Genomic DNA, 14,613 nt, shown 5'->3' on the forward strand with positions numbered 1-14,613 from the left:
CACCCTGATAGCCTCTTTGATTTTAGCATCTGTGTTCATGCAAAGGTTGCGTGGTTGTACCTAAAATGCGTGAGTGTGTGTACCAACTAGCTTGAATGTGTGTGTGTGTGTGTGTGTGTGTGTGACATCTCCAAAGCTTCTGAACAGAGCATTTAGACAGGTCCCACATACCCATGGTGATCAAGAACAATAGCTTCCTTATGTTTTCATGATCAAATAGAAACAACAAATGCAACAGCATAGATAACACACTGAAGCATCAACAACAAGCTGTGTACATCAATAACAAGCTGTGTACATCATCATCATCATCAACAAGCTGTGTACATCATCATCAACAAGCTGTGTACATCATCATCAACAAGCTGTGTACATCATCAACAGGTCGTGCACACACTCTTCATTGACTAAACATACAGTCAGCACTCCTAATGTCAGCACAACATGTGCTTCTGTCGACGCCACCACACGACCTCCGGGGTCACATGGGGTCAGGGTTAGGGGGCGGGGGTAAAGAACTGGCGACCTGCACCTTGTTTCCATGCCAACTCCATGGTGAGTGATCGCTGTTTTGGGGCCTCTATTTCTCTCTTTCCCTCCTCTCTCGCGTTCTCTCCTTCTGGATTTAGAGTGGAACACCAGTGACATCACCTGCTGTGACCGACGCCCACTCATCCTCTACCCAGGATCCTTCCTTTCCTTCCACTCCTCCCTACGGCCCGTTCTGTCCATCCATCCCTAACATCCTTTCTTCTTGAGGGTCCTTCAGGAGGGGTCCTCAGGGTTTGGGGTGTCCGGACACATGCCTGTCTGGGTTGGGGTGCACCTTGTTCTTGAGCGGCGGGGGCTTGCGTTTGCGCGTGGGAATGGTGGTGGTGTGGGCCGGGTGGTTGAAGAGGCTGGAGGGGGGCAGGGTCTCTCTCTCCGTAGGGGGGTCCCACTCTCGAGGGGCTGGAGTGGAGGAGGAGGAGGAGGAGGGGGCAGGGGTGGAGGGTAGGGCAGGAGTAGAGAGGGGTACAGGGGCAGGGGTCAAGGCAGGGGAAATGATATGGGGAGAAACTGGGGTACATTTTGGGTCAGGTATAGGGGCAGATACAGGGGTAGATTTCGGAGTAGGTTTAAGGGCAGGGGTAGATTTTGGGGTAGGATCATGGGCCGATTTCAGGGCAGGGGTAGATGTAGGGGGAGGAACTGGGACAGGGGTCAATTTCAGGGCAGGGGTAGATGTAGGGGGAGGAACCGGGACAGGGGCAGATTTCAGGGCAGGGGTAGATGTAGGGGGAGGAACCGGGACAGGGGCATATTTCAGGGCAGGGGTAGATGTAGGGGGAGGAACCGGGACAGGGGTAGATTTCGGGGCAGGGGTACATGTAGGGGGAGGAACTGGGACAGGGGTCGATTTCAGGGCAGGGGTAGTCGTAGGGGGAGGAACCGGGACAGGGGTAGATTTCGGGGTGTGTTTAGGGTTAGCCCCAGAGTTCCCTGTATCTTTAGGCTGAGCCACGCCCACCACCCCCACCACAGTGTTGACTTTCTGCTGACCTCCTTTTCTTTCTCTCCGTCCAGCAGAGTCTTTCTCCTCCCTCTTTCCCTTCCCTCCTCGGCCCTCTCTACTCTCCCCCCTCTCCTCCCTCTTTCCCTTCCCTCCTCGGCCCTCTCTACTCTCCCCCCTCTCCTTCTCTCCTCTCCTCCCCTTCCCTCCTCGGCCCTCTCTCCTCTCCCCCCTCTCCTTCTCCCCTCTCCTCCCCTTCCCCCCCCTCGGCCCTCCTCCTTTCCTGTGGGCACACTCCAGGACACACTCGGTATGGTACAGCTCCTCGGTCGCCACGGTGACCCGGTCCAGCTGCAGCAGCAAGGCGTCCAGTGTGGGGAGAAGCCTCTTCAGAGTCGCCTCAGTCTCCGCCCTTTCTCGCCAGGCTGTTCCACCCGCCAACGCACCTGGTCCCAATCCGCCGGGACCCAGGCTTAGCCCCATCCCGGGGGCCTCTGTCAGGCTACAGGGGCTGGAAGAGGTGGGTCTCCAGGAGGCCTCAGAGGTCCCGTCCAGGCTGCCAGGGCTGGGGGGCGACTCGGAGCCGTCCAGAGGGGGCAGGCACAGGGACTGACAGTCACTGGTGGAGGAGGAGCGAGAGGGGGGGGGCTCCATGCCCTCAAAACGCACCTTGTGACGAAACTGAGGGGTGGAGGGACGAAGGAGGGGGGGGGGGCAGAGGTAGACAGAGGGGCGGAGAGAGAGGGTCAATATAAAGTACAGGCTTAAACAATACATTACTCTGGAATAAAAGTCCAATGTACCCCACTTGTAGCAAGATCTTTTTAGGGTTAGTGTTAGTGCAGTAAAATAATTTAACTCAAGACATCCAGTCAATGCATTTTATGGGTAAGCAAAATCTAAGTAAGACAACATCTTTTAGCAGTAATACCAAATGACTGCAACATGAAGCCCGCAGGAAGTAGGAATCTCTCAAAAACATGAAACAGGAAGTTGAAACCAGAAGTGCTCCTACCTCCTTGGTACGGCTGAGGCCCATCCACATCTTCAGTCGTCGTAGAAACAGCTCCACCATCTCATAGTCCTGTAGGTCCACCACCGGGCGGTACAACTCCGCCCGCGCCCGACGATAGTTCCTTAACAACGCAGAGGTCACCAGCCATAGCAACGCCAGCCGCAGCACGGCGAAGCTCGCGTGGAACACCAGGCTGGAGGCGGAGCTAGAGGGGCCGGTTGTTGTTGACGATGGTCGCAAGGACAACAGGCCGCGCCCGCCGGCGCCAAGCAACGACAGGCAGGCGGAGCTCACGCTGCCATATCCGTCCATCACGGAGTGGAAGAGCTGGAGAGGGAGAGAAGAAAGTGAGATATGGAATGATGATTGTTATGTCTTCACCCACGTTTTTGTTAACCAACCTGTAGACTAAGAGGTGATGAAACAGTGTTGTACTGCATCCTAATACTGTTCATCACTACAGAACACTGAGGCTGCATCCCAATACTGTTCATCACTACAGAACACTGAGGCTGCATCCCAATACTGTTCATCACTACAGAACACTGAGGCTGCATCCCAATACTGTTCATCACTACAGAACACTGAGGCTGCATCCCAATACTGTTCATCACTGTAGAACACTGAGGCTGCATTCCAATACTGTTCATCACTACAGAACACTGAGGCTGCATTCCAATACTGTTCATCACTACAGAACACTGAGGCTGCATTCCAATACTGTTCATCACTGTAGAACACTGAGGCTGCATCCCAATACTGTTCATCACTACAGAACACTGAGGCTGCATCCCAATACTGTTCATCACTACAGAACACTGAGGCTGCATCCCAATACTGTTCATCACTACAGAACACTGAGGCTGCATCCCAATACTGTTCATCACTGTAGAACACTGAGGCTGCATCCCAATACTGTTCATCACTACAGAACACTGAGGCTGCATTCCAATACTGTTCACCACTGTAGAACACTGAGGCTGCATCCCAATACTGTTCATCACTGTAGAACACTGAGGCTGCATCCCAATACTGTTCATCACTACAGAACACTGAGGCTGCATCCCAATACTGTTCATCACTGTAGAACACTGAGGCTGCATCCCAATACTGTTCATCACTACAGAACACTGAGGCTGCATTCCAATACTGTTCATCACTACAGAACACTGAGGCTGCATTCCAACACTGTTCATCACTGTAGAACACTGAGGCTGCATTCCAATACTGTTCATCACTACAGAACACTGAGGCTGCATTCCAATATTGTTCATCACTGTAGAACACTGAGGCTGCATCCCAATACCGTTCATCACTACAGAACACTGTATTGGGATGCAGAACACTGCATCCCAATACTGTTAATCACTATAAAACACTGAGGCTGCATTCCAATACTGTTCATCACTACAGAACACTGAGGCTGCATCCCAATACTGTTCATCACTATAGAACACTGAGGCTGCATTCCAATACTGTTCATCACTACAGAACACTGAGGCTGCATTCCAATACTGTTCATCACTACAGAACACTGAGGCTGCATTCCAATACTGTTCATCACTACAGAACACTGAAGCTGCATTCCAATACTGTTCATCACTATAAAACACTGAGGCTGCATTCCAATACTGTTCATCACTATAGAACACTGAGGCTGCATTCCAATACTGTTCATCACTACAGAACACTGAGGCTGCATCCCAATACTGTTCATCACTATAGAACACTGAGGCTGCATTCCAATACTGTTCATCACTACAGAACACTGAGGCTGCATTCCAATACTGTTCATCACTACAGAACACTGAGGCTGCATTCCAATACTGTTCATCACTACAGAACACTGAGGCTGTATTCCAATACTGTTCATCACTACAGAACACTGAGGCTGCATCCCAATACTGTTCATCACTACAGAACACTGAGGCTGCATTCCAATACTGTTCATCACTACAGAACACTGAGGCTGCATCCCAATACTGTTCATCCCTACAGAACACTGAGGCTGCATTCCAATACTGTTCATCACTATAGAACACTGAGGCTGCATTCCAATACTGTTCATCACTACAGAACACTGAGGCTGCATTCCAATACTGTTCATCACTACAGAACACTGAGGCTGCATTCCAATACTGTTCATCACTACAGAACACTGAGGCTGCATCCCAATACTGTTCATCACTACAGAACATTGAGGCTGCATTCCAATACTGTTCATCACTACAGAACACTGAGGCTGCATTCCAATACTGTTCATCACTACAGAACACTGAGGCTGCATCCCAATACTGTTCATCACTATAGAACACCGAGGCTGCATTCCAATACTGTTCATCACTACAGAACACCGAGGCTGCATTCCAATACTGTTCATCACTATAGAACACTGAGGCTGCATTCCAATACTGTTCATCACTACAGAACACTGAGGCTGCATTCCAATACTGTTCATCACTATAAAACACTGAGGCTGCATTCCAATACTGTTCATCACTATAGAACACTGAGGCTGCATTCCAATACTGTTAATCACTATAAAACACTGAGGCTGCATTCCAATACTGTTCATCACTACAGAACACTGAGGCTGCATTCCAATACTGTTCATCACTATAGAACACTGAGGCTGCATTCCAATACTGTTCATCACTACAGAACACTGAGGCTGCATTCCAATACTGTTCATCACTACAGAACACTGAGGCTGCATCCCAATACTGTTCATCACTACAGAACACTGAGGCTGCATTCCAATACTGTTCATCACTACAGAACACTGAGGCTGCATCCCAATACTGTTCATCACTACAGAACACTGAGAATGCATTCCAATACTGTTCATCACTACAGAACACTGAGGCTGCATTCCAATACTGTTCATCCCTACAGAACACTGAGGCTGCATTCCAATACTGTTCATCACTATAGAACACTGAGGCTGCATTCCAATACTGTTCATCACTACAGAACACTGAGGCTGCATTCCAATACTGTTCATCACTACAGAACACCGAGGCTGCATTCCAATACTGTTCATCACTATAGAACACTGAGGCTGCATTCCAATACTGTTCATCACTATAGAACACTGAGGCTGCATTCCAATACTGTTCATCACTACGGAACACTGAGGCTGCATCCCAATACTGTTCATCACTACAGAACACTGAGGCTGCATTCCAATACTGTTCATCACTACAGAACACTGAGGCTGCATTCCAATACTGTTCATCACTACAGAACACTGAGGCTGCATTCCAATACTGTTCATCACTGTAGAACACTAAGGCTGCATTCCAATACTGTTCATCACTACGGAACACTGAGGCTGCATTCCAATACTGTTCATCACTATAGAACACTGAGGCTGCATCCCAATACTGTTCATCACTATAGAACACTGAGGCTGCATTCCAATACTGTTCATCACTATAGAACACTGAGGCTGCATTCCAATACTGTTCATCACTATAGAACACTGAGGCTGCATTCCAATACTGTTCATCACTACAGAACACTGAGGCTGCATCCCAATAATGTTCATCACTATAGAACACTGAGGCTGCATTCTATCACCTAGTTACTGTACTACTGACCAGGACCCATAGTGCACTATATCGGGAATAGGGTGTCATTTGGGACACAGTCTTAGTATAGACCCTCATGACTCAGTGAGTGAAGCAGACGGAGTAAATATGCAGCTGGACACACCCACATCTAGTTGTCATCTGCCTGAATGATGTGTCAGTATGCAGCTTGGCAAGACAAAGCCCAGGGTGTGATTGATCCAACTGAGCTCTCTGAATGTCAATAAGAAAGGAGAGAGAATGGATACAAGAGCCAAATAGCTCCCATTATCTCTCTCCCTTCCTCTCTTTCTCTCTCCCTCCCTTCTCTCTCTCCCTCTCTCCCTTCTCTCCCTCCCTTCTCTCTCTCTCTCCCTCCCTTCTCTCTCCCTCCCTTCTCTCTCTCTCTCCCTTCCTCTCTCCCTTCTCTCTCTCTCTCCCTTCCTCTCTCTCTCTCTCCCTTCCTCTCTCTCTCTCTCCCTCCCTTCTCTCTCTCTCCCTTCCTATCTCTCTCTCTCTCTCCCTTCCTCTCGCTCTCTCCCCCTCACACATTGAAACAACCAAACAGCATATTGTCAGTCTTCACTTGTTGACTAGAAGAGATGCTGCTGTTCTCTACCACAGAAGGGCTTCTGGTAATGAAGATGAATAAAACAGGTCACCACTTGAGTGTGTGAGTTACCAGGTGTCCTGTGTGTGTGTGTGTGTGTGTGTGTGTGTGTGTGTATGTGTGTGTGTGTGTGTGTGTATTACCAGGTGTCCTGTGTGTGTGTGTGTGTGTGTGTGTGTGTGTGTGTGTGTGTGTGTGTGTGTGCGTGTGTGCGTGCGTGCGTGTGTGTATTACCAGGTGTCCTGTGTGTGAGTAGGCCAGCAGCAGGACCAGCAGGACCAGACCTGTTCCTATCAGTTCCCAGACAGAGCGTCTCAGAGCCCTGCCAAACACTGCCCACTCCCTCAGGAAACGCAACTGGTGGGACGCCTGGTGAGAGGGAGGGAGGGAGGGAGGGAGGGAGGGAGGGAGGGAGGGAGGGAGGGAGGGAGGGAGGGGGAGATGGACGGAGGGAGGGAATGGAGAGAAGGAGTGGGAGAAGAGGGAGGGAGAGAGAAAGAGAGATTCGAAATCTGCATTGGATCCAACCATTCTCTCTATCTGACCTTCAGCAGTACAGCTAACCCCCTCCCTCACCCCCCCTCTCAATCTGACCTTCAGCAGTACAGCTGACCCCCTCCCTCACCCCCCCTCTCAATCTGACCTTCAGCAGTACAGCTACCCCCCCTTCTCTCAATCTGACCTTCACCAGTACAGCTGACCCCCTCCCTCACTCCCTCCCTCCCCCTCTCTCTCAATCTGACCTTCACCAGTACAGCTACCCCACCCCCTCTCTCAATCTGACCTTCAGCAGTACAGCTAACCCCCCCTTACTCCCTCCCTCCCCCTCTCTCTTAATATGACCTTCAGCAGTACAGCTAAACCCCTCCCTCCCTCCTCCTCTCTCTATGTGACCTTCACCAGTACAGCTAACCCCCTCCCTCCCTCCTCCTCTCTCTATGTGACCTTCAGCAGTACAGCTAACCCCCCCCCCTCTCAATCTGACCTTCAGCAGTACAGATACCCCCCCCCCCCCCCCTCCTCTCTCTCCGTACCTTCAACACCAGTATGAACAGGAGCATGGCAGACAGCAGGGTGTAAGCTTGGCTCTGCCGTGCCAGCGGGTAGAAGTCCGTGTACCCGTCTCGTTGCCGTAGGTACGACGCCCACAGGCGCCCGGCAGCGGCACATCGGCTGATGTGGAGGCCACACACACACGCTGCCAGCGCCAGGCTGCACGCGCCCAGCAACCGCCACGGGCACAGGAGGTATACCCAGCCCTCTCTCATCAGGCCCAGGACCGCACATACACAGAAATACACCACGAGGGAGAAGAGAAGGATCTGAGAGAGGGAGGGATGGGGAGAGGAGAGAGGGAGGGGGAAGGGGGAGAGGAGAGGAGAGAGGGAGGGGGAAGGAGGAGAGAGGGAGGGAGGGGGAAGGGGGAGAGGAGAGAGGGAGGGGGGAGAGGGAGGGGGAAGGGGGAGAGGAGAGGAGAGGAGAGAGGGAGGGGGAGAGGAGAGAGGGAGGGGGAAGGGGGAGAGGAGAGAGGGAGGGAGGGAGGGAGGGAGGGGGAGAGGGAAGGGGGAGAGGAGAGAGGGAGAAGGGGGAGAGGAGAGAGTGAGGGATGGGGAGAGGAGAGTGAGAGACTTTATCTGTCTGCAGACAGTATTTCCTTTGTTGCCATGGTAATATAATAACCTAGATCCTGGAGTATTCAGTGTGTTGGTATGGTGATATTATAATCTAGTGGTGTATTCAGTGTGTTGGTATGGTGATATTATAATCTAGTGGTGTATTCAGTGTGTTGGTATGGCGATATTATAATCTAGTGGTGTATTCAGTGTGTTGGTATGGTGATATTATAATCTAGTGGTGTATTCAGTGTGTTGGTATGGTGATATTATAATCTAGGGGTGTATTCAGTGTGTTGGTATGGTGATATTATAATCTAGTGGTGTATTCAGTGTGTTGGTATGGTGATATTATAATCTAGTGGTGTATTCAGTGTGTTGGTATGGTGATATTATAATCTAGTGGTGTATTCAGTGTGTTGGTATGGTGATATTATAATCTAGTGGTGTATTCAGCGTGTTGGTATGGTGATATTATAATCTAGTGGTGTATTCAGTGTGTTGGTATGGTGATATTATAATCTAGTGGTGTATTCAGTGTGTTGGTATGGTGATATTATAATCTAGTGGTGTATTCAGTGTGTTGGTATGGTGATATTATAATCTAGTGGTGTATTCAGTGTGTTGGTATGGTGATATTATAATCTAGTGGTGTATTCAGTGTGTTGGTATGGTGATATTATAATCTAGTGGTGTATTCAGTGTGTTGGTATGGTGATATTATAATCTAGTGGTGTATTCAGTGTGTTGGTATGGTGATATTATAATCTAGTGGTGTATTCAGTGTGTTGGTATGGTGATATTATAATCTAGTGGTGTATTCAGTGTGTTGGTATGGTGATATTATAATCTAGTGGTGTATTCAGTGTGTTGGTATGGTGATATTATAATCTAGTGGTGTATTTAGTATTCCGACTCTTCCTCTCTAGCCAAGCTATGATTTGTTAGTTCCAAGATACTGCTCCCGCCCCTCTACTATATCCACTCTGTGATTGGCTAGCACTAGCTGTCTTAAAATTGAGTGGTGTATTCAGTGTGTTGGTATGGCTGCCGGGGGTTACCGTGAGCTGCAGCTGCAGGTCGAGGCCTGTGATAGGCTGCAGGCGGAAGGTCAAGAGGTCGAGGCTGGACTGAGTGTGCTCAGAGACGGGGAACTCAAACAGGAAGGAGAAGAAGGCCAAAAGGTCTGTGTTGGTGTTGTAGAGAGAGAACTCCACAAACACAGCCCGTGTCCTGGTAACACACACACACACACACACACACACACACAGGCACGTACGCACGCATGCACACACACACACATACAGAGAGAGAGAGAGAGAAGTCGAAGAGAGAGAGAGAAAGAGAGAGACATCGAAAGTCAGACAAAGCACTCAAATTCAGATTCAAATGGCATCACTGAAATGTCCCCCCCCCCCCCCTCCCCCTTCCCTCCCTCCCTCCCTCCCTCCCTCCCTCCCTCTTACATGTGGTCCATCCAGTGTAACTGCTGTAGGTACTGTAGTGATGTTCTGGTCTCCTCTATGTTCCTGTTCAGCTGTTGGACGAAACCTCCGCTCCCGTACACCATCACCTGACCCCAACGCCACGCTCTGGGGGAGGGAGAGGGGGGATGGAGGGAGGGAGGGAGAGGGGGGATGGAGGGAGGGAGAGGGGGGATGGAGGGAGGGAGGGAGAGGGGGGGTGGAAAGAGGGGAGGAAGGGAGAGAAATAGAGGCTCAAGAAAGACAGCAATGACAAAAGAGGATCAACCCATCTTTATTTCCCTCCCTCCCTCCCTCCCTCCTCCTTACCCGTTGTCATCAGCCGTGTGTAAGGTCCAGTTCTGGGTCAGCTTCCTGTTTACTGCTGAGCCAGTCAACCCCTCTCCCCAGCCTCCTGCTCCTGCCCCATGGATGGAACCTGGAGAGGACAGACTAACTATACAAGACAAGAATGGAGGGATGGGGAGAGAAAGAGAGAGGAAGAGAGGGAAAGAGAGGGAGGGAGAGAGGGTGAGAGGTCAGGACAGGAGAGAGTGAGAGAGAGAGACAGAGAGTGAGAGAGAGAGAGAGAGAGGGGGGAGAGAGAGAGAGAGAGAGAGAGAGAGAGAGAGAGAGGGTGAGAGGTCAGGACAGGAAGGAGAAGGAGTGAGAGAGAATGAGGTTTAGAAAGACTTCTGAATAAACAATTAATTACTGGAAGCTAAATTAGTGTGTGTGTTTGTGTGTAGGAATGTGTGACCAACTGAAAATGGACTGTATTCTCACCGTCTCGTATCTGTCGTAGTCTGGGCGTGCCCAGGAGCACACTTCCTGTTTCCTGCATTAGGGTGGTGCTATCCAGTAACCTTGGCAACAGGGAGCCTGACAGCCACGCCCACACATCCTCACGCCTGCAGGACAGAGACATGGACATGATGAGCTGTACTGAAACAGGAGTGATTTGTCTGTACTGAAACAGGAGTGATTTGTCTGTACTGAAACAGGAGTGATTTGTCTGTAGTGAAACAGGAGGGATTTGTCTGTACTGAAACAGGAGTGATTTGTCTGTACTGAAACAGGAGTGATTTGTCTGTACTGAAACAGGAGGGATTTGTCTGTACTGAAACAGGAGTGATTTGTCTGTACTGAAACAGGAGGGATTTGTCTGTACTGAAACAGGAGGGATTTGTCTGTACTGAAACAGGAGTGATTTGTCTGTAGTGAAACAGGAGGGATTTGTCTGTACTGAAACAGGAGTGATTTGTCTGTACTGAAACAGGAGTGATTTGTCTGTACTGAAACAGGGGGGATTTGTCTGTACTGAAACAGGAGTGATTTGTCTGTACTGAAACAGGAGGGATTTGTCTGTACTGAAACAGGAGGGATTTGTCTGTACTGAAACAGGAGGGATTTGTCTGTACTGAAACAGGAGTGATTTGTCTGTAGTGAAACAGGAGGGATTTGTCTGTACTGAAACAGGAGTGATTTGTCTGTACTGAAACAGGAGGGATTTGTCTGTACTGAAACAGGAGTGATTTGTCTGTACTGAAACAGGAGTGATTTGTCTGTACTGAAACAGGAGTGATTTGTCTGTACTGAAACAGGAGGGATTTGTCTGTACTGAAACAGGAGTGATTTGTCTGTACTGAAACAGGAGGGATTTGTCTGTACTGAAACAGGAGTGATTTGTCTGTACTGAAACAGGAGGGATTTGTCTGTACTGAAACAGGAGGGATTTGTCTGTACTGAAACAGGAGTGATTTGTCTGTACTGAAACAGGAGTGATTTGTCTGTAGTGAAACAGGAGGGATTTGTCTGTACTGAAACAGGAGTGATTTGTCTGTACTGAAACAGGAGGGATTTGTCTGTACTGAAACAGGAGTGATTTGTCTGTACTGAAACAGGAGTGATTTGTCTGTACTGAAACAGGAGGGATTTGTCTGTACTGAAACAGGAGTGATTTGTCTGTACTGAAACAGGAGGGATTTGTCTGTACTGAAACAGGAGGGATTTGTCTGTACTGAAACAGGAGGGATTTGTCTGTACTGAAACAGGAGTGATTTGTCTGTACTGAAACAGGAGGGATTTGTCTGTAGTGAAACAGGAGGGATTTGTCTGTACTGAAACAGGAGTGATTTGTCTGTAGTGAAACAGGAGTGATTTGTCTGTACTGAAACAGGAGTGATTTGTCTGTACTGAAACAGGAGTGATTTGTCTGTACTGAAACAGGGGGGATTTGTCTGTACTGAAACAGGAGTGATTTGTCTGTACTGAAACAGGAGGGATTTGTCTGTACTGAAACAGGAGTGATTTGTCTGTACTGAAATAGGAGTGATTTGTCTGTACTAAAACAGGAGTGATTTGTCTGTACTGAAACAGGAGTGATTTGTCTGTAGTGAAACAGGAGGGATTTGTCTGTACTGAAACAGGAGGGATTTGTCTGTACTGAAACAGGAGTGATTTGTCTGTAGTGAAACAGGAGGGATTTGTCTGTACTGAAACAGGAGTGATTTGTCTGTACTGAAACAGGAGGGATTTGTCTGTACTGAAACAGGAGTGATTTGTCTGTACTGAAACAGGAGTGATTTGTCTGTACTGAAACAGGAGTGATTTGTCTGTACTGAAACAGGAGGGATTTGTCTGTACTGAAACAGGAGGGATTTGTCTGTACTGAAACAGGAGTGATTTGTCTGTACTGAAACAGGAGTGATTTGTCTGTACTGAAACAGGAGGGATTTGTCTGTACTGAAACAGGAGGGATTTGTCTGTACTGAAACAGGAGGGATTTGTCTGTACTGAAACAGGAGGGATTTGTCTGTACTGAAACAGGAGGGATTTGTCTGTACTGAAACAGGAGGGATTTGTCTGTACTGAAACAGGAGGGATTTGTCTGTACTGAAACAGTCAAATACATAGTCTGTTTTAGGAGAACAGCTCTCAACACACACACACACACACACACACACACACACACACACACACACACACACACACACACACACACACACACACACACACACACACACACACACACACACACACACACACACACACACACATTATATTTAATTTGCAAACGTGCGTGCATGTGTGTATGTATAATGTGTGTTTACCTGCTGATGTTGGCCTGGTCCGGTGTGTGTGTGTGTGTATAATGTGTGTGTGTGTGTGTGTGTGTGTGTGTGTGTGTGTGTGTGTGTGTGTGTGTGTGCGCATAATGTGTGTTTTACCTGCTGATGTTGGCCTGGTCCGGTGTGTGTAGTGTGAGTTGTAGCTGTGTGCGGAGGCGCAGGCTGTGTGTGTCCTTGGTCGTGTCAGAGTAGTTGAGCAGCAACACCACCAACAGGAAGAGCATGTAGACCAGGAAGTTCTGTTCACAACAAAGATAGTCTAGTTAGAGATACACACCGTTTGGACAAAGCATTAGGAAAACCTTCCTCATATTGAGTTGCACCCCTTTCCCCCCCAGAACAGCCTCAGTTCATCGGGGACTGTAATAGGTGTAGAAAGTGTTCCACAGGGATGCTGGTCCATGTTGACTCCAATGCTTCCTACTGTTGTGTCAAGTTGGCTGGATGTCCATCGGGTGGGGGACAATTCTTGATACACACGGGAAACTGTTGAGCGTAAAAAATCCAACAGCGTTGCAGTTCTTGACACAAACTGGTGCGCCTGGCACCTACTACCATACCTACTACCATACCCACTACCGTACCTACTACCATACCCACTACCGTACCTACTACCACACCCACTACCATACCCACTACCATACCCACTACCATACCCGCTACCATACCCACTACCATACCCACTACCATACCCGCTACCATACCCACTACCATACCTACTACCATACCCACTACCATACCTACTACCATACCTACTACCATACCTACTACCATACCTACTACCATACCCACTACCATACCCACTACCATACCCACTACCATACCCACTACCATACCCACTACCATACCCACTACCATACCCGCTACCATACCCACTACCATACCTACTACCATACCCACTACCATACCTACTACCATACCTACTACCATACCTACTACCATACCTACTACCATACCCCCTACCATACCTACTACCATACCCCCTACCATACCTACTACCATACCCACTACCATACCCACTACCATACCCACTACCATACCCGCTACCATACCCACTACCATACCTACTACCATACCCACTACCATACCTACTACCATACCTACTACCATACCTACTACCATACCCCCTACCATACCTACTACCATACCCACTACCATACCCGCTACCATACCCACTACCATACCTACTACCATACCCACTACCATACCCACTACCATACCTACTACCATACCTACTACCATACCCCCTACCATACCCACTACCATACCCACTACCATACCTACTACCATACCCACTACCGTACCTACTACCACACCCCTACCATACCCACTACCATACCTACTACCATACCTACTACCATACCCCCTACCATACCCACTACCATACCCACTACCATACCTACTACCATACCCACTACCGTACCTACTACCACACCCCTACCATACCCACTACCATACCTACTACCATACCTACTACCATACCCCCTACCATACCCACTACCATACCCACTACCATACCTACTACCATACCCACTACCGTACCTACTACCACACCCCTACCATACCCACTACCATACCTACTACCATACCTACTACCATACCCCCTACCATACCCACTACCATACCCACTACCATACCTACTACCATACCCACTACCATACCTACTACCATACCCACTACCATACCTACTACCATACCCACTACCGTACCTACTACC

At 48.9% G+C, this 14,613-nt stretch overlaps 1 protein-coding gene across 1 annotated transcript; it reads right to left on the bottom strand.

Moving 5' to 3' along the window:
- Window positions 1–778: 778 nt before the first annotated feature.
- LOC110514296 (polycystin-1) lies at window positions 779–12,902 on the bottom strand. The gene is made up of 10 exons (XM_036973056.1): window positions 12,879–12,902; window positions 10,552–10,676; window positions 10,096–10,222; window positions 9,769–9,894; window positions 9,364–9,535; window positions 7,724–8,011; window positions 6,924–7,058; window positions 2,508–2,834; window positions 1,720–2,173; window positions 779–1,383 (listed from the first exon to the last, which is right to left on the bottom strand). The coding sequence occupies exons 2-10, from the start codon at window positions 10,607–10,609 to the stop codon at window positions 779–781; spliced, it is 2,292 nt and encodes a 763-aa protein (XP_036828951.1). The 5' UTR covers window positions 10,610–10,676; window positions 12,879–12,902.
- Between the last annotated feature and the right edge of the window lie 1,711 nt (window positions 12,903–14,613).

Source organism: Oncorhynchus mykiss, unplaced genomic scaffold, assembly GCF_013265735.2.
Source record: "Oncorhynchus mykiss isolate Arlee unplaced genomic scaffold, USDA_OmykA_1.1 un_scaffold_219, whole genome shotgun sequence".
In the NCBI taxonomy this organism is placed as follows: Eukaryota; Metazoa; Chordata; class Actinopteri; order Salmoniformes; family Salmonidae; genus Oncorhynchus; species Oncorhynchus mykiss.